The 25083-nt window shown below is 34.7% G+C and overlaps 1 protein-coding gene across 1 annotated transcript; it reads left to right on the top strand.

The window, feature by feature from the left end:
• Positions 1–480: 480 nt before the first annotated feature.
• Positions 481–24508, top strand: vito (nucleolar protein viriato). The gene is made up of 4 exons (XM_089103358.1): positions 481–617; positions 11784–11894; positions 17208–17367; positions 24236–24508. The coding sequence occupies exons 1-4, from the start codon at positions 550–552 to the stop codon at positions 24452–24454; spliced, it is 558 nt and encodes a 185-aa protein (XP_088959484.1). The 5' UTR covers positions 481–549; the 3' UTR covers positions 24455–24508.
• The last annotated feature ends 575 nt before the right edge of the window (positions 24509–25083 follow it).

The following is a 25083-nucleotide window of genomic DNA, read 5'->3' as shown; positions in this document are numbered from 1 at the left end:
TTTTTATCAAAGAGGATCTTGTGAACAAGATGACGCATGCAACCCGAAAGTGAAATAAACGTTTTACGCTTCAAGAAAGACTTTAGTCCACTGGCAGAAAGAAGTTGGAAGAGACCTGTCTTTTTGATCTAGTGACTACTCTTGGTTCAAACAGATACGGTCCCAAAATAATGAATGCAATTAGGTTTTCAAAAGTCACGGTTCCTGGTCGAATCTGGGCTCTCAACAATTACAACGGCAGACGCGTAGAAAAATTTTATGTACCCAACATCCTACAGGACACAGAATCTGCGATTATTTGGAAGGAAGAAAAATCACCGCTTTTGTGTTTTTATGACTTATTTGCCGAAAAGTAGCCCACGAGCTGCCCATGAGCGATGCGAAGCATCGTAAGCGGCACATTTTTTTCAATTTTGTGGCAATTTCAGTCGAAATTGAATACCCAAATTAATTCAAAAAGAAAAATGAAGGCATAAAAAAGGAAAGGAAAGAATCTCACAAAGACAGGAAAAGAAAAGTGAAATATTAAATCTAGCTGATTGAAGCAAAATGAGAGGAAAGAGACTGAAAAATAGAGCAACTAAAACCTCCCTAACATTTGATGAAAAGGCTAGAAGGTATAATTTGACAGCAGCTTTAATTTTTATGTTTTCAAGAAAGCTGTTGAGCTAGATAGATAGGATAGAATTTAGGTTCAAGAACAACCCTCTATCCAGAGGACAGTAGCCATTGATAAACTTATGTAATCTTTGTTATAACAGTGAAAATTTGTATAATAGATCTTTGGCAAAATTCTTGTTTAGCTACTTTTTGCTATCTTGGAAAGGGGTTAGGTTAGGAAAACAAAAATTTCAGTAATGAATTCAGTGCAAAAAAACATACTCTGTGAAGGTATTGCCAAGCATTTATGTTAACCCTCTTCTGATTTTTAAGTCTTAGAAATTTGCCTACTGGATAGGTACCTATGGAAATTTTGACAAAACAACATTTTACCTTACTTTTCAGTTATTAGTTTCTGTTTCTCTAGTTTTAGTTATGGAAATGGAATTCTTGTTATTTGAGCAGAATTTTAAGCCATATCAATGCATTTTTTCTAAAATAAAAAAATGTATCTTCAGATCCTTTGAACCTCATCAATTAAGATTGAGCAAAATTGTAAAGCTGAAAACTGCTTTGTTATACTTCATTGAAGCAGAAGATCTATTTTGTAAGGTTTCACTTTTATAACACAAAGATTTTTAAAGGTCATCAAAGGTCAGTGCCCTGCTAGAGGGAGAATGATTGGAAGTAATTGCTTCTAAATACCTTCCCAGGATATAATTTAGTCTGTAGACCTATCCATGAAAGTTTCATTTTCTTAACCCCTTTCCTTGATAGCAAAAAGTTGCTAAACTAGAATTTCATGTTTTAAAGATATAGGTTATAAAAAATTTTCTCACATTTAAGATAAAACCCATGATATAGCTTAAAATTATTCTGAAATAACAGGAATTGCATTTTCAAAAACTAAAATCAGCCAAAAAGAAATTGAACACTTAAAATTAGGGTAAAATCTTTTTTCTTGATTGAATTTAGTAAGGTTGCTTGTAGAACAGGGCAAAGGTTAAGAATGGTGGTTGCCCTCAAAGAATATAGTTGATAAAATTTAGTATGCTATAAAAGCTTCTTATTGTTCTAGTTATACAACCCTTGTGTTTCAGGGGTTGTTCTTAAAGAATTGGGACAAAATTCAAACTTTAGTGTAAAGAGTGAGGCGTTGGGGAGGAGGTAACCCCCTTCATATATGTAATAACTTCTGTTTCTTTTAAGTTTTATTGTTGCACCTTACTTTCAGATGCAAAAACTTGTTTTTTTATTTAATTTTTTAACCCTTTTTGAAATAATCCCAGGAAATATGGCCCCACCTCCATGGAGAAATACCCTCCCCACAGAGATATTCTCTAGACAATTCAATCATGTTAAAAATGTACCCAGGACAATTACTCTTAACAACTCCACATGTAAAATTAAGATGGAAAAGAGAAAGCAAGACATATAAAAAGAATTTTGTATAGGAATTTTTGCAAATTCCCCCAGTGTATAATAACCCCTGACAAGTTCACCCCCTGGAAACTTTCCTCCCATGGAAAATCCCCAAGAAGAAAATTCCCCCTCCCCCCATACCATAAAATGTATTCACACTTCCCACTAACAAGTACTATGCATAAACAATGGGCACATTTTATTACTTAAAGACCTTTTCCTAGGGGATGTGGGCAGGAGCATCCTGTGGCTCACTTCATTGGGGGGGGGGATCTTTGAAAATTTTACTGAATTGATACCTGATTTATGCTGAATTTTCAACAGAAACCAAGAATTTTGCTAAATTTTGGGTGATTTTGCAAAATTTCTCCCAAATATTTGCCTTCAGCAAAAATTTTACCAAATGCCAAAAAGTTAGGGGGCAGCACGCCCCTCCCCACCTCCCCCCCTTGGAACACCCCTGGCTGTGGGGAGTCATGTTATATCCAAAGGCATTGTTGTTGGGCCTTTCAACTATAATGAACAAAACAACTATCTCAAAATTTTGATCAGAAAATTTTGGGAAAATGGGGACAAGGGAGGGGGCCTAGTTGCCCTCCAGTCTTTTTGGTCACTTAAAAAGGACATCAAAACTTTTAGTTTCCTTGCGAATCAGCCCTCTCGCAATAGGCATATTATAGGACCACAGATTTGATATGATTTCCCCTAAAAAAAAAAAAAAAGAAAAAAAAACATGCATCTGTGATCTGTATTTGGCAAAAAATACAAAATTCCACATTTTAGCAGATTGGAGCTTAAAATCTCCACAGTAGGGTTTTCTGATACACTGAATCTGATGGTGTGATTTTCATTAAGATTCTAAGACTTTTACGGGTGATTCCCCCTTTTTTTGAAAATCAAGCAAATTTTCTCAGGCCCATAGCCAATAATGGGTAAGACTAAACTTAATGAAACTCATATATTTCAAATCAGCATAATAAGGCATGTCTTTTTATATAACTTTTGGTATCAAGGTTTTGTTTTTTACAGTTTTGGTTACTATTGAGCCAGATTGCTCCTTACTTATATTTTCTTACCACAAACTGTTTGATTTAAAAAAATCACCATTGTTTAAAATAATTAGATTTAGAATAGCCTAATTACACCATTTTGTTATAAAATTTGAACTTAGCCTACAGTAAAATTATGTATTTAGTATTTTTATTTAAATCATCCTCCTACATTATTCTCAATTCAATTAGCTTTTTCTTTCTGTTTTCTTCTGTTTGAGTAATTTATCTTTTCAGGATATCCATTTCCACTTAAAATATCCTTTATGAAGATGAGTTCACTGCTTATGTATTTTGGTAAGGTTTTTTTTTAATGCCTAATCAACTAAAGAAATAATTACACTGCTTTTAACTTGAATTGGGTGATTTAACATAAAAGACAAATAATGTTTGTATTTTGTAAGGTTTGCAATGAATTGTAAAATCTAATTCATTATCAAACAGTTTGTGGTAACACACTGTAAGTAAGGAGTGACACAGCTCAATAGTAACCAAAAAATGGAATTTTGATCACAATAGATATATCAAAAGAATTGGCTTATTATGCTGATTCTAATATATAATATTCATTAAGTTTAGTGTTACCCAAGAAAAGCTACAAGCCTGAAAATATTTCCTAGATTTTTTTAAAAAGGGAGAAACACCCCTTAAAAGTCAAAGAATCTTAATGAAAATAACACCATAAGATACGACGTATCAAAGAACCCTACTCTGGAGGTTCTAAGCTCCTGTCTGCACAAATGTGGAATTTAATATTTTTTGCCAGAAGAAAGGTCACAGATGTGTGTTTATTTATTTTTTTGCCAGGGGTGATTGTATCAAATCAATGGTTCTAGGATATCTCGAGAGGGCTCATTTGAATGGGAATTAAGCGTTCTAGTACCCTTTTCAAGTTACCTAAAAAACTGGAGGGAAACTAGCCTCCTCCTATGCCCTTTTTTCCTAAAAGTTTCCTGATCAAAATTGTGAGATAGCCTTTTTGTTTAGAAACAGTTGAAAAGTACAAAAACTATGTCTTTGGAGGTGACATGGCACCCCAGGACCACCAGAGGAAGGGCTGCTAACTATGAAATTTGCCCATTACTTACATATAGTATTTGTTATAGGGAAGTATACTGACATTCTCAGGGGGGAGGCAGATTTCCAGGGATGTATGTTCTGTGGGGAGATTTTCCCATTGGGATGGAAGTTTTTGGAGGGTGAACTTTACAGAGGAAGTTTTAAAAAGGAGAAATTTGCCAGAATTTGTGTATGAGATTAGTTTTATTGGTCTTATTTTTCATTGGCAACCCCATTTTATATGTGGAGATGCTTTGGAGGAATTGTCCAGGGGAAAGTTTCAGCAGAATTGGAATTCTCTGGGGAGTTTTACATAGGGGGGGGGGGGTTCCACCAGATAAATTCTCAATGGGGAATTAACACCTGGAGAAATTCTCCATGGGGAAATTTTCTGCCAGAGAATCTTTCCATTGGGGGTGTATGGTAAAGGTACTGATGATTCAACAGTTTTTGTAGAAAAAAACACTTTCTACTCCAGAAGGCTTAATTTAAAGACTTTCGGTTTGAAAAGGGTTCCAGTATGTAGAAAAAATATCTACAAAACTGTTTGATTAGAAGTTTGAAGTTTTATCAGAAAAGGATATCATACAGAGGGTAATTGTGTGACCTAAGTCTCTATAACATATTGTGTGATATAGGTCTCTTTATAAATACTACCTGGAATGGCCCACTTTGTCTCAGGTTTAATGGTCCCGCAAAGATTTCTTTGTTATTCACAGTTAAAGTGTTGTCAACATTTGGCCATTTAAAAGTTAATCTAACAGTTTATTCCACTCGATTAACCGTGAGTCCCTTTGGCTGATACTAAAACGAACTCGACTCCCTGATAAATGTTGCTGCCTGTTCAAGGTACTCTATACTGGTACAAAAAGCTCCGTCCAGGTTAATAGTCGCCGAAGCCCACTATTCGAGATAGATACTGTTGTAAGGCAAGGCTGTGTTGGTGCTCCTGAACTTTTCAACGCGGTGATTGATTATGTCATGGATCAAAACACGAATCGGCTCCAATTCGGACGGAAATATGGCGATAGAGTCCTAGCCGATTGCGACTTTGCAGATGATATTGCCCTGATTTGCACTTTTGCAGTTGAACTCGAGGCAGCTCTCAATACACTGTCGGAAGAAGCCGTGAAAGTGGGACTACATATTAGCTGCCAGCTAATATGTAAACAAAATAAAAACAAAAATAATGATCATCGGCCCAGCAGGAAATTCCGCCAACTCACCATCATTCAACGTTTTAGGGCACACTATCGAAATTGTCAAGTATTTTACTTACCTTGGATCTGTCGTCTCGGATAACGGCTCAATTGAAATGGAAGTCCAGTCGCGCATCGCGAAAGCTGCGTCTATTATGGCTCGATTATGCTGTTCCTTGTGGTCAAAGCCCAATATTAGCCGAAAAACAAAAATGCGGATCTACAACACGCCCGTAACGCAAGTCCTTCTCTATGGTGCTGAAACTTGGCCGGCAGCTATTTCTGTTCGTGAAGCCATAGATGTGGCCCAAACAAACTTCATAAGATGAATTGAAGGGATCAAGTGGCACGACTTTGTCTCAAACACCAGATTGCTGACACTAATGGATCAGACCCCCAACTCTCGTCAGCTCGCCATAAGAACTCTATGGTGGTTTGGCCACTTAATTTGCATGCCAGAAGAAGCACCCGCCAGCATACTTTTAATTTTGATCCTCCTCAACATGGCTGGAAGCTCCCGCGTGGAAGACCCCGGTTCAGATGGAGGGACAGCCTTACCCAGTACTTCTCCGTGATCGGTACTGATCTCCAAGAAGCAGTCACGCTTGCGCAGGACCGTTCGGAATGGAGGCAAAGAGTCTCATCTCTCTCTACACTGGACCACCAGCAGGAGCCTTAAGTCAAGTCAACTAGGCCTCCATGTTTATGCATAGTATTTGTTATTGGGATGCATGCATACGTTTTTGGGGTGGAGGGGGACAAATTTTCTGCTGGGGATTTTCCAAAGGGGAATTTTCCATGGGGAGGGAAGTTTTCCAGAGTGAACTTGTCAGTGGAAATTATACACTGCAGGGATTTGCCAGAATTCTTCCACAAAATTCTTTTTAGGAAATATCCTGTCTCAATTTTACGCTCAGAGTGGTTAAGAGTAATTGTCCGGGTAAATTTTCACCTTGCTTTAATTGTCTAGGGGATATTTCCATGGAGAGGGGGTTTCTCCGTGGAGATGGGGCTAGATTTCTTGGCATTATTTAAAAAAAAATCAGAAATTAAATAAAAAAACAAGTTTTTTCAACTGAAAGTAGGGAGCAACATTAAGACTTAAAACGAACAGAAATTATTATGTATATGAAGGGGGCTGCCCCCCCTCTCAACCCCTCGCTCTTTACGCTAGAGTTTGAATTTTATCCTAATTTTTTAAGAAATGACTCCTGAAACACAAAGGCCATTAAATTAGAACAATAAGACAGTTTTTAAAAGTACTAAAAAGCTTTAGTGTGAAGAGCAAGGTGTTGAGGAGGGGAGCAACCCCCTTCATATACATAATAATTTTTGTTCGTTTTAAGTTTTAATGTTGCTCCTTACTTTCAGTTGAAAAAAACTTTTTTTTTTATTTAATAAAACAGTTCATGGTAACAAACTGTAAGTAAGGAGCAACCCGGCTCAATGGTAACCAAAACTCTAAAAAACGGAATTTTGATACCAATAGATACATCAAATGAATTAGATTTTAATGCTGATTTGAAAAATTTAAGTTTCATCAAGTTTAGTCTTACCCATCAAAAGTTACGCGACTGGGAAAATTTGGCTGATTTTAGAAAAAAGCGGAAAGACCCGCAAAAAGTTATAGAACCTTAATGACAATCACATCATCATATTCACGCTCATTTTTTCCCAAAGTCACTGGTCAAAATTTTGAGATAGCCATTTTGTTCAGCATGGTCGAAAATACGATAACTATGTCTGTTAGGATGACTTAATCTCCTGAAGTCCCTGGGGGGAAGGCTGAAATTTATGAACTCTACCCAATGTTAACATATAGTATTGGTTATTGGGAAGTATACAGACGTTTTCAAGGTTTTTTTTTCTATTTTTTTTGGGGGGGGGGGGGTGTGCGTCGGGGGTTATGTGGGAGGGTCTTTCCATGAAGGAAGTTTTCATGAGGGAAGGGACATTGCTATGAAGGGGGCGCCGGATTTCCCAGCATTATTTAAAAAAAAAGATCAGAAATTAAATATAAAAAACGAGTTTTTCAACTGAAATTAAGGAGCAACATCAAAACTTAAAACGAACAGAAAATATTACGCATATGATTGGGTTCACCCCCTAATCAATACCTTGCTCTTTAAGCTAAAGATTTTTTAGTACTTTCATCCGAGCTATTTATTCTAATTAATGGCCTTTGTGATTAAGGGGTCATTTTTAAAGAATTGGAACAAAATTCGACCTTTGGCTTAAAGAGCAAGGTATTGACTAGGGAGCGAACCCTCTAATATACGTATTAAAAATATATGAATATAGAAGATCGTTACGTAATTTAATTCGTAAGTTACGTATATTTATTACTAATAAAAACGTTCGTAAATAAAACTAAACAAGTTTCGAGAAAGCCATTTAACCAAATAAAAGTAAAATTAATCTTCAAGTTTTGTTTTAATTATTCATGTACGGTGAGCCAAAATCAAAACCTGCATTAAGTCAAAAACGTTCAAAAATTAAATAAAAAAAACAAGTTTTTTTAATCAAACAGTTCGTGGTAACGAACTGTAAGTAAGGAGCGACCTGGCTCAATGGTAACCGAAACTCTAGAAAACCGGTTTTTGATACCAATAGATACATCAAAAGAATCAGATTTCAATGCTGATTTCAAATATATAAGTTTCATCAAGTTTAGTCCAACTCATCAAAAGTTATGCGCCTGAGAAAATTTGGATGCTTTTAGGGGGAAAGACCCCCTGAAAGTTATAGAACCTTAATGAAAATCACACCATGATATTCAGCGTATCGGAGAACCCTATTATAGAGGTTTCAAGCTCCTATCTACAAAAATGTGGAATTTTGCATTTTTTGCCAGGAGAAAGATCACGGATGCGTGTTTTTTTTTTTTTTTTTTTTTTTTTTTTTTTTTACCAGGGGTGATCGTATCGACCCAGTGATTCTAGAATATCGTGGGAGGGCTCATTGGAATGGAAATTAAAAGTTCTAGTGCCCTTTTTAAGTGACAAAAAAAAATGGAGGGCAACTAGGCCCCCTCCCATGCTCATTATTTTTCCAAAGTCACCCGATCAAAATTTTGAGATAGCCATTTTGTTCAGCATGGTCGAAAATATTATAAATATGTCTTTTAGGATGGCTTGATCCCCAAAAGTCCCCGGGGGGAGGGCTAAAATTATGAACTTTACCCAATTTTAACATATAGTATTGGTTATTGGGAAGTATACAGAAGTTTTCAGGAGGATTTTTTTCTGGTAGTAGGAGGGATTGGTGGGTCGGGGGTTATGTTGGAGGATCTGTCCATGAAGGAAGTTTTCATGGGGGAAGGGAAATTGCCATGAAGGGGGTGCCGGACTTTCCAGCATTATTTATTGGTTATTGGGAAGTAAACAGACATTTTCAGGAAGGTTTTTTTTTCTGGAGGGGGGGGGGGCTAGATGAGGGGGTTACTCTGGAGAATATTTCCGTGGATGATGTTTCTTTGGGGTAAGGGACATTTCTATGAAGGGGACGCCGGATTTCCAAGCATTATTTAAAAAACGATCAGAAATTAAATAAAAAAAACAAGTTTTTTCAACTGAAAGTAAGAAGCAACATTAGAACTTAAAACGAACAGAAATTATAATGTATATGAGTGGGTTATCCCCCGAGTCAATACCTCGCTCTTTACGCTACAGTTTTTTTTAGTGCTTTAAAAAGAGCTATCTATTATAATTAAACGGCCTTTGTTTTTCTGGGTTTTTTTAATCAAATTTTTTTTTAACTTTTAACTTAATGAGGGTTGTATTCACTATGGGGATAACCCCCTCATATACGTAATAAAATATACGTAATAAAAAAAAACAATAAAAAAACAAGCGATACGGCTCAATAGTAATCGAAACCTTTAAAAACGGAATTTTAATGTCAATAAATGTATCAAAAGAATGGGTTTATCATGCTGATTCTAAATATATAAATTTTATTAAGTTTAGTATTACTCATCAAAGGCTACGAGCCTGACAAAATTTACCAGATTTTTTAAAGAGGGGGGAAACATCCCCTACAAGTGAAAGAATTTTAATGAAAATCACACCGTCAGATTCAGCGTATCAGAAAACCCTATTACGTAGGTATTCAAGCTCATATCTGTAAAAATCTGCAACTTTGTATTTTTTGCCAGAAGAAAAATATACGAATATAGAAGTTAGTTACGTAAGTTAATTTGTAAAGACATCCATTTAGCAAAAGAAAAGTAAAATTTTTATGCAAATTTCGTTTATTTATTCAATGACGGTTAGCCAAAATAAAAGCTGCATTAACTAAAAAACGATCAGAAATTAAATAAAAAAAAACAAGTTTTTTAAACTGAAAGTAAGGAGCGACATTAAAACTTAAAACGAACAGAAATTATTCCGTATATGAAAGGGGCTCTCCCCTCCTCAACGCATCGCTCTTTACGCTAAAGTTTGACTCTGTCTCACAACTTTATTTTTTAAAACAATAAAAAACTTTAGCGTAAAGAGCGAGGCGTTAAGGAGGGGACAGCCACTTTCATATACGGAATAATTTCTGTTTGTTTTAAGTTTTAATGTCGCTCCTTACTTTCAGTTTAAAAAACTTGTTTTTTTTTATTTAACTGAAAGTAAGGAACGACATTAAAACTTAAAACGAACAGAAATCATTCCGTATGTGAAAGGGGCTGTCCCCTCCTCAACGCCTCACTCTTTACTCTAAAGTTTGACTCTTTCTCACAACTCTTTTTTTTTAAACAATAAAAACTTTTATTTAAAGGGGGTATTGTTTTGTTCTTGGTTAATTTTCCGGTGATTCTTAAGTTTTGGCCATAGGTTAAAAAAATACATGTAATATGATGTGTAAGTGACTTTGTCTCTCTGTTACAAAAAAAAAAAAAACTATTATCAATCCAGTGAGGGTCTAAGAAACATTATATATTCTCTTATTTGCCGTGACTTTCTTATTACAAATGTAATATTACATAGTTTTACAATGGACAAGATAAGCTTTTTTTCTAAAAAATCTAAGAATTTCCTAAATCGTGTTTGAAATTTGACTTTGGGAATGGCTAGACTCAATGGCCAGTTTTAGAGGTGGTACCTGAGAAAAGTTAGATCAAGCCTGCAGTTTGATTGCAAAAATTTACAAATTGATTGCAAAAATTTAAAAAATTTAAAATTCACCATAAAGTTTGTTTGTTTGAAAAAGAAAGACTTAATTTTTCAAGAAAGGCTTGAAAAAAAAATTAGATATTGGTATTTTACTCTATTTGTTTCATAGTCTCTACTGTTAGATCTAGTTCACTATTATACAAATTTGAAAGTAAGAGTGATGTTAGATGACTGATCGTATTGTTTTTTATTGCTCTAACTCATAATCTTCACAAATATGCCATAGAGATGATTGATTTGTATTTTGCAGAAATCTAATTCATGCTTATAAAAAAAAGGACTCGGGATCTCCATGACCCAGAAAGTATAATGTACTTACGAGCCTGGGATATTGCTTTGTAATAGCCAAAACGATACTTACCGTACTTTAGCAGCTGACCAGCATAGAGAGGGAGACTACTTGCTGCCTCTGGACTTGAGAGTCATGAAATTTCCTACTGCAATAATTAAGTATCTAAAAGTAGTTTTCAAAATGCCTATGAGCAGCTCCAGGAAAAAACTAAAGGTATTTTTTCCTTGAATTGCCTAAGCTTTGGCAATTACTCAGAAAATATATGGTAAATATTTACCAAATCATATTATTGAGTTATGACTAAAGTGAATATACCACTCGATGCCTTTTTTTATGCTCTTTACGAATATAATAATCATTTTTGTCGGACCACCCCTATATATACCAATTCAGGGTAAATATTTGCACATTAGGGGGATGGGGGAAAGTTTAAACTTACCTCTCATGTACATCAGAAATAAAATTACCCCCACCCCCCTAATGTGCAAATATATACCCTGAATTGGTATATATAGGAGTGGGGGCTAGAATTCATTTCCGACAAAAATGATTATTATATTCATTAAGAGCATTAAAAAAGGCATCAAGTGGTATATTCACTTTAGTCGTAACTCAATAATATAATTTGGTAAATATTTACGAAATATACTCCCCAAAAAGTGGACATGCCCATTTTTCTCCTAAGCGATCCTCCTCATATGACTCCCACTGTCTCCTATGAAGTGACACACAATCTGCCTGCACTTGCAGCCAACACTCAGAGGCTCTCCAGGGTAGGCTCAGTTTCAAATAAAACGCCTCGCCCTACACTGCTTTAATATGGTCAAACATGCCGGATGCTAGATTTTTTTTACACCAGTAAGCTTAACCCGAATCTCCTAGTTCTGAAGGCATGATTCAAACTCAGCAAGGAAATCATCAGCCTTACACTATTTTTCAAAGATCTACATTACTCTCTGCTATTATTTAAGATAATCTTTTGAGCGAATACTCTTTCTAGAGATTTCCTTAATGGTTTTCACAAAAGAAAAGTGGAAAGGAAACTAAAATACAAGAAGAAACTTGAAGAGCAAGTAAAAGCAGAATTGAAAAAGGCAAAGCGAGAAGCACAGTAAGTAAAAGAATTAATTTGATAATCTACCTTCTTATTCTTTTCTTACGGCTTTGTGCTTGACCGGTTAGGCTAAAAAGCTGTCTGTTAGAGTGCGTCCACATTTAGTGTTTTCTTGAAAACTGGAACGAAAAATCAGGAGACAGGTAGCAGTCTACATTCATAATGAAGATTGCTAACAGTCTCCCAGTTTTTTTTTATTATCCAGTTTTTCAGTTATAAAATTTGTCCTTCCAGATTTCAATTAGTGAGAAAGTCTCTTCATTTAACCATTTCTCTGAGTTTTTTGAAGCCTTTTTATCTTTTTTTGTAAGTCCCATAGTTTCTTTTTCAAATTTATTGCTTGATAAGCCTCCCAGAAATCGGAACAACCTTTCTTCAGTTCCTGATTTACGGCTTGCCGGCCCATTTATTGGGGTATTTTTATGCCAAACCTGGAATCGGAAAAATGAAATGGCAACATAGTCTGCACTGCAAAGTTTTCCACCCCAGTTTCTCAGAAAACGTTGAATATAGACTCAACTTTATTGTTTTAGGCCTCTTTATAAAGATGACAAAGTTGGATAAGATTTTACTCCCTTTGTGATTTTAGTTTTGAATACCTAAGGATTTTATGTTTTCAGATTTGAATAACCAAGCATGGATTTGTTCTTCTGTCTTAGTTGTACTATGATTCTAGACGTGGTCAACCAAGCATTCATTTGTTGTTTTATGCCGTAGTTACATTATGATTCTTGATGTGATCAACCAAGCATTTATTTGTTGTTCTATGCCTTAGCTGTACTATGATTCTAGATGTGATCAACCAAGCATTTATTTGTTGTTCTATGCCTTAGTTGTATTATTATTCTAGATGTGATCAACCTAGCATTTATTTGTTGTTCTATGTCTTAGGCTAGTTGTACTATGATTCTAGATGTGATCAACCAAGCATTTATTTGTTGTTCTATGCCTTAGTTGTACTATGATTCTAGATTTGATCAACCATGCATTTATTTGTTGTTCTATGTCTTAGTTGTACTATGATTCTAGATTTGATCAACCAAGCATTTATTTGTTGTTCTATGTCTTAGTTGTACTATGATTCTAGATGTGATCAACCGAGTATTTATCTGTTGTTCTATGCCTTAGTTATATTATTGTTCTAGATGTGATCAACCTAGCATTTATTTGTTGTTCTATGTCTTAGTTATATTATTATTCTAGATGTGATCAACCTAGCATTTATTTGTTGTTCTATGCCTTAGTTGTACTATGATTCTAGATTTGATCAACCAAGCATTTATTTGTTGTTCTACGTCTTAGTTGTACTATGATTCTAGATGTGATCAACCAAGCATTTATTTGTTGTTCCATGCCTTAGTTGTAGTATGATTCTAGATTTGATCAACCAAGCATTTATTTTTTGTTCTAAGTCTTATTTGTACTATGATTCTAGATGTGATCAACCAAGCATTTATTTGTTGTTCCATGCCTTAGTTGTACTATGATTCTAGATTTGATCAACCAAGCATTTATTTTTTGTTCTACGTCTTATTTGTACTATGATTCTAGATGTGATCAACCAAGCATTTATTTGTTGTTCCATGCCTTAGTTGTACTATGATTCTAGATTTGATCAACCAAGCATTTATTTGTTGTTCTATGCCTTAGTTGTACTATGATTCTAGATTTGATCAACCAAGCATTTATTTGTTGTTCTATGTCTTAGTTGTACTATGATTCTAGATGTGATCAACCAAGCATTTATTTGTTGTTCTATGCCTTAGTTGTACTATGATTCTAGATTTGATCAACCAAGCATTTATTTGTTGTTCTGTGTCTTAGTTGTACTATGATTCTAGATGTGATCAACCTAGCATTTATTTGTTGTTCTATGCCTTAGTCGTACTATGATTCTAGATGTGATCAACCAAGCATTTATTTGTTGTTCTGTGCCTTAGTTGTACTATGATTCTAGATGTGATCAACCAAGCATTTATTTGTTGTTCTATGTCTTAGTCGTACTATGATTCTAGATGTGATCAACCAAGCATTTATTTGTTGTTCTATTTCTTAGTTGTACTATGATTCTAGATGTGATCAACCGAGTATTTACCTGTTGTTCTATGCCTTAGTTCTAGTATTGTTCTAGATGTGATCAACCTAGCATTTATTGGTTGTTCTATGTCTTAGTTGTACTATGATTCTAGATGTGATCAACCAAGCATTTATTTGTTGTTCTATACCTTAGTTGTAGTATGATTCTAGATTTGATCAACCAAGCATTTATTTGTTGTTCTAAGTCTTATTTGTACTATGATTCTAGATGTGATCAACCAAGCATTTATTTGTTGTTCCATGCCTTAGTTGTACTATGATTCTAGATGTGATCAACCAAGCATTTATTTGTTGTTCTATGCCTTAGTTGTACTATGATTCTAGATTTGATCAACCAAGCATTTATTTGTTGTTCTATGTCTTAGTTGTACTATGATTCTAGATGTAATCAACCAAGCATTTATTTGTTGTTCTATGCCTTAGTTGTACTATGATTCTAGATTTGATCAACCAAGCATTTATTTGTTGTTCTATGTCTTAGTTGTACTATGATTCTAGATGTGATCAACCAAGCATTTATTTGTTGTTCTATGTCTTAGTTGTACTATGATTCTAGATTTGATCAACCAAGCATTTATTTGTTGTTCTATTTCTTAGTTGTACTATGATTCTAGATGTGATCAACCGAGTATTTACCTGTTGTTCTATGCCTTAGTTATATTATTGTTCTAGATGTGATCAACCTAGCATTTATTTGTTGTTCTATGTCTTAGTTGTACTATGATTCTAGATGTGATCAACCAAGCATTTATTTGTTGTTCTATGCCTTAGTTGTACTATGATTCTAGATTTGATCAACCAAGCATTTATTTTTTGTTCTACGTCTTATTTGTACTATGATTCTAGATTTGATCAACCAAGCATTTATTTGTTGTTCAATGCCTTAGTTGTACTATGATTCTAGATTTGATCAACCAAGCATTTATTTGTTGTTCTATGCCTTAGTTGTACTATGATTCTAGATTTGATCAACCAAGCATTTATTTGTTGTTCTATGTCTTAGTTGTACTATGATTCTAGATGTGATCAACCAAGCATTTATTTGTTGTTCTATGCCTTAGTCGTACTATGATTCTAGATTTGATCAACCAAGCATTTATTTGTTGTTCTATGTCTTAGTTGTACTATGATTCTAGATGTAATCAACCAAGCATTTATTTGTTGTTCTATGCCTTAGTCGTACTATGATTCTAGATTTGATCAACCAAGCATTTATTTGTTGTTCTGTGCCTTAGTTGTACTATGATTCTAGATTTGATCAACCAAGCATTTATTTGTTGTTCTATGCCTTAGTTGTACTATGATTCTAGATGTGATCAACCAAGCATTTATTTGTTGTTCTATGCCTTAGTTGTACTATGATTCTAGATTTGATCAACCAAGTATTTATTTGTTGTTCTATTTCTTAGTTGTACTATGATTCTAGATGTGATCAACCGAGTATTTACCTGTTGTTCTATGCCTTAGTTATATTATTATTCTAGATTTGATCAACCTAGCATTTATTTGTTGTTCTATGTCTTAGTTGTACTATGATTCTAGATGTGATCAACCAAGCATTTATTTGTTGTTCTATGCCTTAGTTGTACTATGATTCTAGATGTGATCAACCAAGCATTTATTTGTTGTTCTATGTCTTAGTTGTACTATGATTCTAGATGTGATCAACCAAGCATTTATTTGTTGTTCTATGCCTTAGTTGTACTAAGGCATAGAGTACAACTATGCCTTAGTTGTACTATGATTCTAATTTGATCAACCAACCATTTATTTGTTGTTCTATGCCTTAGTTGTACTATGATTCTAGATTTGATCAACCAAGCATTTATTTGTTGTTCTATGTCTTAGTTGTACTATGATTCTAGATGTGATCAACCAAGCATTTATTTGTTGTTCTATGCCTTAGTCGTACTATGATTCTAGATTTGATCAACCAAGCATTTATTTGTTGTTCTACGTCTTAGTTGTACTATGATTCTAGATTTGATCAACCAAGTATTTATTTGTTGTTTTATGCCGTAGTTATATTATGATTCTAGATGTGATCAACCAAGTATTTATTTGTTGTGTTGTTTACCCAGCCAGAAGTTTTGATAAGGTAGATGTCACAACTTAAAACATTCACTGGGTGGCTTTTTATTTTTGTGGTTGCTAATTTGAGAAATAACATGTTATCAGCATATTTCCATTTAAATGGAAAATCAGAGGCGAAGATCTTCATCATGATTAGAAGAAAGAAGAGGACCAAGTAAAGCCTCCTTTGACCTTCTTGTTAAAAAATTGATAGGGGATTCCTCTAACCATGAAAACTATCATCTATGGAAAATGAATGGAAATTCTCCTATCCTATTCGTTGCATTCAAGTACCTCATTGAATGCAAACCATTGGATAAATAGATAGATTTATTCAGAAATTAATTTGAATAATAAAACGATATTTGTCATTGTGTAACAAACAACATCAAATATCTAACCCCCCCCCCCCCCTCACACACACAAGGATCAGTGGGCGGGAATGCAGGAGAAAAAAAGCATAGAATATAAAAAAGGAACAGTTCCGGAAACCAGACGTAATTAGTCTATCCTGTTACTAGGAAAGGCTCAAAATGGAAACGACTTAAAAGCTTACCAATGATGGTATTATGAATAATTGGGATGAAAAAATTTCGAAAATCAAGCAGGATGTGATTTAGCTGTGTTTTAGGATTCTTTGGTGAGTTAGAAATTCTATTGAAAAAGGTTCATTTGGCTGTGACATGCTAATGTATTTTTAATATAGTAAATTTTCGTATTAATTTGGTATATTGTGGTTTCTATTACCCAATCACTGATGAAAGATTTGGTATATTTTTGGAAAAAGAGGTTAAGGGATAGAATGGATTCGATAAGATCCATCTTTACACCCTTTTCTCGTGGCGGGAGTAATCAACGCTAGTTTCCTGCTCTGAGGAAGCTCAACAGTTTCTTCAGTTGCACCAATGGTGCTAGGTAGTGTTATTGAAATCATTTTGATCATAGTTTTTTTTTTACAAGGGATATAGGAACATCTAAAGGGGAAAATCCTTTTTGTTAGATTCTCTATTATTTTTCCATCTTGGCTAGGAGAAATATGAGAATAATGAAAGAGGGAACTTCTAAATGATAAATAGGACGATTTTAATCAGAACTCTCTTTGCATGTATGCGCGCTCTATATGCTTTTCAATTATTTCAGGGAAAAATATGCACTGGCAAGAAAGAACCAAAGGACGGTCCCAGAAGTGGCTCATTTAGTTGAACCTATTATAGAAGAAAAAGAAGATGCAACTGTAACAATAACAGATCTCAGTGGAGACCCTCTTTCTGAACAGAATGTCTTTATTGGACCAAATAAGGTATAAAATCACATTTCCTATGTCATGTCGTACATCATAGGACTATATGCACAGTTCTCTACTTCAATTGTCCCCAACAATGTAATACTAATTATTCCTACATTACTGTCTCTACATCAAGTATCTAGCATGTCCTTAGTCATCAGGGCCGTTCCTTTGTCTAGTATGTCTACAATACTAATAGTGTTATTTGTTACCCCCAGATTCCTTTAAAGTTAATGTCTGATCGTTTAAAAATTAATATTTGCAATATAAGTGTTTTTACATAATGACTGCGAGGTCAAAGTCTCTATTAGATAAAAATATGAAATAAAAGCAGCATAAATATTTATAAAGGAAGAATAAACAATAAAATAATAAAATTTATAAAATAAGTCAACTAAAACTTACGGGAAAAACCCCAGGCTCTTTGAATCAGTTTCTAAAGTAAAAATGTGAAATGTCAAGTTGGAATGGGGCTTTCTATATCTGCTGAGTTTATTGGGACCAGTTTCTGGTACCAGTCATGGCCAACTACTTCTTATTGGATAGATGCGATGTTGTGATATATCTGTGACAGTTATACAATTCACGAGAGCTCGGAAAGGCTGTTTTAAACCTCCTCTTCCCCTTCAAAGTGCACTCAAATTCACCAAAATTCAGAGGGCCAAGATTTTTTTTTTTTAAATACAAGAAACCATTATTTTTTGAATTTTAGAAAGAAAGGCTTTTTTTTTGAAAAAAATATTTTTCTAAAATCTTGGGTGGCAATTAAAAGTGAAAAATTAAAAGGAAATAAAAAAGGAAGAAAATAAGTTAAAAAGGAATTATCTGAAGTCTAAAGTCTAGCTCACTTTTAAGGAGACATAAATTTTACTAAAGAAAACTGTATTAGAAAACTTGTAATTCCCAGAAAAGGTAAATTCCATTGTCCTTTCTTTTTTTGGTATTGCCTGTTAAAAATTCAGAGTGAAAAAACCTTTTAGCCATTCATTGGGGACCAATCTGAATATAGATAGTCACCCAATGGCAGGGTAAGGGATCACAAGAAGGGATTTAAACGAAATCGGAACTTCATGCATCGGGTAAAGAGTGAAGCGTAGGCTCAGGCAGAGGAGAAGTGTGCAGAGCTATGGTAGTGTTAGGGGGCTTGATGCTGTAGTGACTTTTTAGTTGTGGTAGTAGCCATCAGTATTAACACTTAAGACTCTTTATGAAACAGTAACATCCAAGAAACAGATTGGATTGCCAGGCAGAAGAGGTCTTACTATTCTTAACGTATATTAGTTGGAATCGATAATCTTGATTGCTTTGAATGATCGGTGGGCAGGGTTGCCACTCGGTAAAAAAGCTAGATTTTAGTGATTTTATGGTTGATTTAGTGATTTTCTTCAATAATCTTTTTGATTTAGGACGCTTCGAATTGTCTGTTGGTGCTTTCTACGTCGACTGATTGTGAATCATTACCAAGGAGAGTGGGACCTCGTGACATCGTTTGTAGTTAAATATAGTCAATCCCAGCTTGCAAAATAATAAGCTGTAATAATAAATGTTACTACTACTAATAGTCGCAACTCAATGTATTTCCAAGTCACTTGAGGCTAACACAGCTTCTCCGCCTCAGTCTATTCAGACCTTCACACTAAACCTCCTCCTATGAAGTTCCAATGTTCCTTAAATCCTTTTTGTAAATCTCTTCCCAGCCGCAACAGTTTGGCCTGCTTTTCGTCGAGTCCCAGGTGGATGGCCAGAGAGAACAATTTATCATCCGTAACACGTGACCTATCCATCTCAGATGTTGCAGTACCCGGCTAGCTGCTGTTCAGGCAGGGGGGCTGAAATCTACATGTATGGAGTTTTCGATTATCATGATTCAAATGGTTCACTTTTTATCTTGATGCAGCGCCATTTACACGGTGTTTGATGCTCGTTCAAAATTCTCGTATTATTGTTTTCAAAATAACATTTTACTGTTAAAAGCAGTAGAAATAATAGTTACCATTCCTGAATCAGCTCCAAATGGATTTTTTTTCTCATTTTTTTTTGCAATTTAAAAAAATCGTATTTTTAAAACGTTTATTACCATGGGCTGGAGCTCGCTCTTTAAACAGTTGCAGTTATCGCTGTAACCATGATAAAGGGTCAGTCAAACAAGAACAAAAACTATCATATGGCAGTTCTTGTGGAAATCATTTAACGTTTTATCCTCAGCCTTTCAAAAACTCTTGTTTCAGAGTCATCTCCTAAGTGTTAAGGGTGACCTTGAGGAGTAGCGCCCCTCGAGGATTTTATTGTCTTACAAATAATTCAGCATTGCACTGAGGAATAGCAGATAAGGAGTGATAACAAGTCATTACCACAGACAAAGGATTTTGCAGACAGTTGATACGCCTGTAAGGGTGAAAAAATTACTATATTTCGTCCAACAAATAGTTCTTCTAACAAATAGTTTCTGTTATCTTATTGATAATATATGCATTCATTGTCTTCATACATATTCTATATGAAGAATTCCATAAACTTTCTGCACCGTCAAAGCTTCTTATCTGTTATTGAGTTCCAAACTTGGTTTTGATTCCAAATTATATTGTTGTGAGATTCATGATTAATTTTGTCATCACGACACAAGACAATTTACATAATCTTTATTCAAATGATACATCCAAGCTATGAAGTACACAAAATCATTCAAATCCTAATTTGAATATGCAAGTCAAACTTGAAACGGAAAAAGTTACTTCAAGCATGAATTTAGCTACTGCCTGCTTCCCCCTCCTCTAACTGTAAAATTTCTAAAGCCTATAGCGTTATTTGCGTTGTATTGAAAACTATATGTATCTTGAACAGTTTGATCTTGTTTTTCATTATATACATGACAAATAAAAAATAAATCTCCATAATAATCAAGAAGACTGTAAAGAAACAATGAAAACTGAACATGTAATATAAAATGATATTAATTCTTGGAATTTCAAATATTCAAGATTAAATTTCATTCCAATTAAATCTTTATTTATTTATATTTAAAAACGGTTTGTGTTTTGAGCGGTGTGCTTTGTTTTTTAAAACCATCGACAACAAATAAAAAACAAATTTGCTATAATAATAAAAATGACTTGAAAGAACTAATGAAAATAAACTGAATATATAATGATATTAATCCCTGGAAAGTCAGCAATGCAAGATTTGTTTTTTAATTTTTTTTTTTAATTACAAATATAGAAAAATTTGTATAGTATATTTTGTTTTTGGTAAATGTCAAATGACGCAATAGGTTTTAGAACCTTTACGGTTAGAGGAGGGAGAAGGAGGCAGTAGCTAAACTTGAAGTAATTTTGTTTGTTTTAAGGTTTATTTGTTCATCTATATTAGCATCTCTCATCTTTATGTTCTATATGATCATTTGTTTTAATTTCCCATCGTTTTGAGTTTACTTTATTATAGGACCTAATTTCTGCTGATCTTTAGTTTGATATTGCTCCACTTTTATTTAAGAACTTCTTTTTCGGAAAGTTAAAAAAAAAAAAAAATTCTGTTCGTTTTTGATTGCCAAAGTTTGTCATTGGTTAATGTAATGAATATTTATTCAGTATTCATGTCTTTGGGTTAAGAATTTTAATATTCGATTCTAATTTATTAGGTCTAACTAGCGTATTTTTATTTCTTTCAACACCCCTTCAACGTTCCCTGAAACTTTCAACTAAATGCCACTATCCTTTCCTTGGATAATCGCAGATGCACCACTTTGACTACCGGGATGCACATATTGTATTTTATTCGAGTGCAACTTCCACCTCAACATTCTTTAAAAGTTTCAATTTAATATGCTAACCATTTCCTGAGATATTTCACATATTGCACACATCGTTTTAACAAGATGGATGTACATAGAATCTTTTGATTTAGTTTAATATCCCCTGAAAGTTTCAACTAAATACCATTGGCCGATCCTGATATATTCCACCTAAGCCCTTTTGGCAACTGTGATACACATAGTGTTCCCTTCAACATTTTCCGAAAGTCTCAACTTAATACCCTTCATTATTTCTGAGATATTACAGACGTTCCATTTTCACAACGTGGATGCATGTTGTGTCTTTTGATTTTGCTTAACATCCCTCGCAGAGGCATAGTTATTAGACCTTTAGGGTAATTTGAACAAAGTGGCTATTTCATAATTTTGACCAGTGATGAGGGGGTATAAAAAGGACAAGATGGCCCTTTGTCCTCCAAGCACAGTTCAACATACCCTGAAAGTTTCAAATAAATGTCCTCAGCTGTTCCTGAGGTGTTGCTGATGCAACCTTTTGACAATCCCAATGCACAAAGTGCGTTTTGATTTTGTTCATCATTCCCTGAAAGTAGTCACGAATATATGTAGCCGTATTCGCATACAGTCACAATTGCAAGTTGTCGCAGTCGCAGCCAGTCGCGTTTACGGCTGCAGTAGTAGTAGTACTAATAGTGGCCCCAAAACTTTTAAGTTAATGTCCTTACCAATTCGCAAGATATTGCAGATACGCCTTTTTGATAACTTGGATGCAGGTTCTTTCTTTTGATTTAGCTCACCCAACCCCTCAACATTCCCTAAATTTCCCCTCAATACACTCATTCTTTTCGGGCATACCCAGAATCAATCATTACCCCCTTTTTCAATGATATGTCCTGCATCTATGAAACGGACAAACAGCTTATTTTATATCTCTTGTTCCGGGGCTGTAGGGGCATCGCATTCTTAGAGGCATAGGTATTAGAAGTTGTGGCGATTTTGAATAAAATTACCTTTTAAGATTTCTGTGTGTTTTCAGGGGGGGCTTTCTAAAAGGGTAAGAGAAGGGGGGCTAATTGAACTTTTTTCAACATCCCTCTCGACAGCCCTTTAAAGTCCTCAACATTTTCGGAAAGTTTTATCTTAAAACCGTTAGCCCTTTTGAAAACTCAAGATCAAGCGTGGCCCTTTTTCCTAGTAACCAATCTCGCATATAAGCAACGGGCAACTTACATAAGTTGCATCGCTTGCCACAGGGGTTGTGGGGTTATGTCACCCTCAGAGGCTTAGATGTTCGACTATTTTGAACGAGATATTCCAAAATTTTTATCAGATATCTTTGGAAGAACGGCAACTTAAAAGGGAATGGGAGGGAGATTGGTTGCTCTCCGACCATTCTTCAACACCCCCCTCAACAGGCCCTGAAAACTTAAACTTAATAACCTCAGTTCTTCTTGAGATATTGGAGATTTGCCTTTTGGATAAATTGGATGCACATACTATCTAGTTTAATATGTCCCTCAGCATTCTCCAGAGTTTAACCTTAATATCCTTAGCCTTTTCGAACTCATCCAGAATCAAAACATCACCTTTATCTTAATGCTAAATCCTGCATGTAAAAAAGAGCAGATTGCATAATTTACAGTCCCTGGCCTGGGTACTTCATCCCCAGAGGTATAATTACTGGAATTTTTTTTTACTATTTTTAAACAAATTCGCTTTTTCAAAATTTTGATCAGATACCTCTGATCACTCTTCAACATTCTCTCAACAGAAGAGATTTTCAACTCAGTACCCTCAGCTGCTGCTTTGATATTGCTGATACGCCCGTTTGACAACCAGTATGCACACAGCGTGCTTTGATTGTGTTCTATAGCTCTTTCAAAAGCCATGGGGGGTCATGTGATCCCCATAGGCATAGTTATTTGACCCTTAGACTGTTTTGAACAAGATGATTATTTTCAAATTTCGATCGAACGTTTTTCGAGGGAGAACAGCTAAAAAAGGCATGTTGAGGGGGTGCTGTCAGACCTCCAAACACTTTACATTATCCCGCTCATCATGTCCTGAAAGGTTCAACGAAATTCCCTCTGCTGTTCTTAGATATTGCACTCTCCTTTTTGATAAACTGGATGCATATAGTGCCTTTTGATTTAGTGTAACATACCCCTCAACTTTCTCCAAGTTTCACCTTAATCTCCTAGTCTTTTCGGATCCACCCAGAATCGAACATTTTTTTCTTTTCCCAACGATAAATCAAACATGTAAACAATGAATAAATTGTAGAATATACAATCTTTGCCCTATTTGGGGGGAGGGGCACGGCATCCTTGGAGGCATTGGTATTAGACCTTTTGACTATTTAAAAAAAAATGACAATTTTAAATTTTGATCAGTAATGAGCGGAGGGGGCAACTAAAAAGGACAAGGAGAGAAAAGGGCGCTGGTTGGCCTCCAATCCGTCTGAGTTATAACTGGACAACTTTATCCATTATTTAGATATTGGTGATATTCCCTTTTTACAACCAGCAAGTACATAGTGCGTTCTGATTGTATTCAGCAGCTCTCTCAACATTTCCTTAAAATTTTGCATTATTACTCTAAGGCTCTTTGGAGACCAATGAGTAAACATGCCTTCTTTTCCCTATAAAAACCTTATATACTTCAAAAATGGGTAACTTGCATAACTTAGAGCACTTGCCCTGGGGGCTATGGGGGTATTGTCGACCCCGTAGACTTAATTATTTGACCTTTGAATCATTTTTGAAAAAAAATGGATATCTCAAAATTTTGATCGGATGCATTTGGATGGAAAGGGCATAGGAGGAGGATAGGTTGCCCTTCGATCACTTTTGACTCTTAAAAAGGGTATCAGAACTTTGAATTTTCAATCGAACGAGTCCCTTCCGAAGTTTATTCGGCCAAGCCTTCCATACGAAGTACCCCTTGGGAGAAAAACAATAGTAATACGTTGAAGCCATAAGGCACTTTACTATGGGCAACGTGGTAGTGTTGCCTGATTTGTCAGAATAATTAACTTAGCTCATAGAAAGTGTGGAAAGTTGTAATGTTGGCCAACAATTGCTGTAATTGTTTTTTGTTATTATTTAATCTTTTTAGGCTTTGCTAGATGACTCTAGTGAGGACGAAGCAGAAGAAAAGGCGGCTCTTCATGGTGGTCTAGTTTGTAAAAGCAAAAAACAGATCCAAAAAGCCGTCAACAAGAAAATCACACGAATCTTACACAAGTCTAAAGCAATGAATAAAAAGAAAATGGAACAGACAAAGAAAAACATAAAGAAGAAAAAGCAGAGAGAAAAACTTACTAAGAAGAAGTAGCAGATAATATTTTGAAATTTTGTTAAAATAAAATCGTTTCAATTTTTCATTTTATTCCTTCTTAGTTTTATTTAAAATAGCTTTACTAAATGGCAGGGGTAATTCTTCATTTATAAGTTAGAATATTGTCAGTTACAATTCGGATCTGCAAATCCGAAATCAGAGAGCATAATCCCCACAAAAAACAAGAAGACAATAATAATTGCGTGAAAATCAGAAAATGAAAAATATTCCCATTGTCGTTAAATATTTCCAAATCTCAGTAAAAACAAAGTTCTTTGTACCACTTGCGCCATGAATTCACCCTGGAAAACTTAATGGTGGTTACATTTTCTGATAAGCATGATCCAATCAAAAAATTCTAAGAGAAAATCTGATTGGCCCAATTAACGGTAGCTAAATCTCGGTGTTAGCAAAAATTTCATTGTGAATAAGCCTTCAGTTACTTTACTCTTCACTATTGGTAAAGAATGCCATCATGATAAAAGAGAATGATTTTTCAAGCTATACAGACTTAAATAAGGCAATAAATTCCCAAAGTGGGAGTAAACCTCACATCTATGGCTAGATACTAGATTGACAGTGATATAAATATAATATATTACATGAATATAACATAATATGTTATG

Source organism: Artemia sp. Qi Xiang Cuo, chromosome 17, assembly GCF_049724085.1.
Source record: "Artemia sp. Qi Xiang Cuo chromosome 17, ASM4972408v1, whole genome shotgun sequence".
In the NCBI taxonomy this organism is placed as follows: Eukaryota; Metazoa; Arthropoda; class Branchiopoda; order Anostraca; family Artemiidae; genus Artemia; species Artemia sp. Qi Xiang Cuo.
The sequence above is the reverse complement of the archived record's forward strand: the minus strand, read 5'-3'. Positions and strand labels throughout refer to the sequence as shown.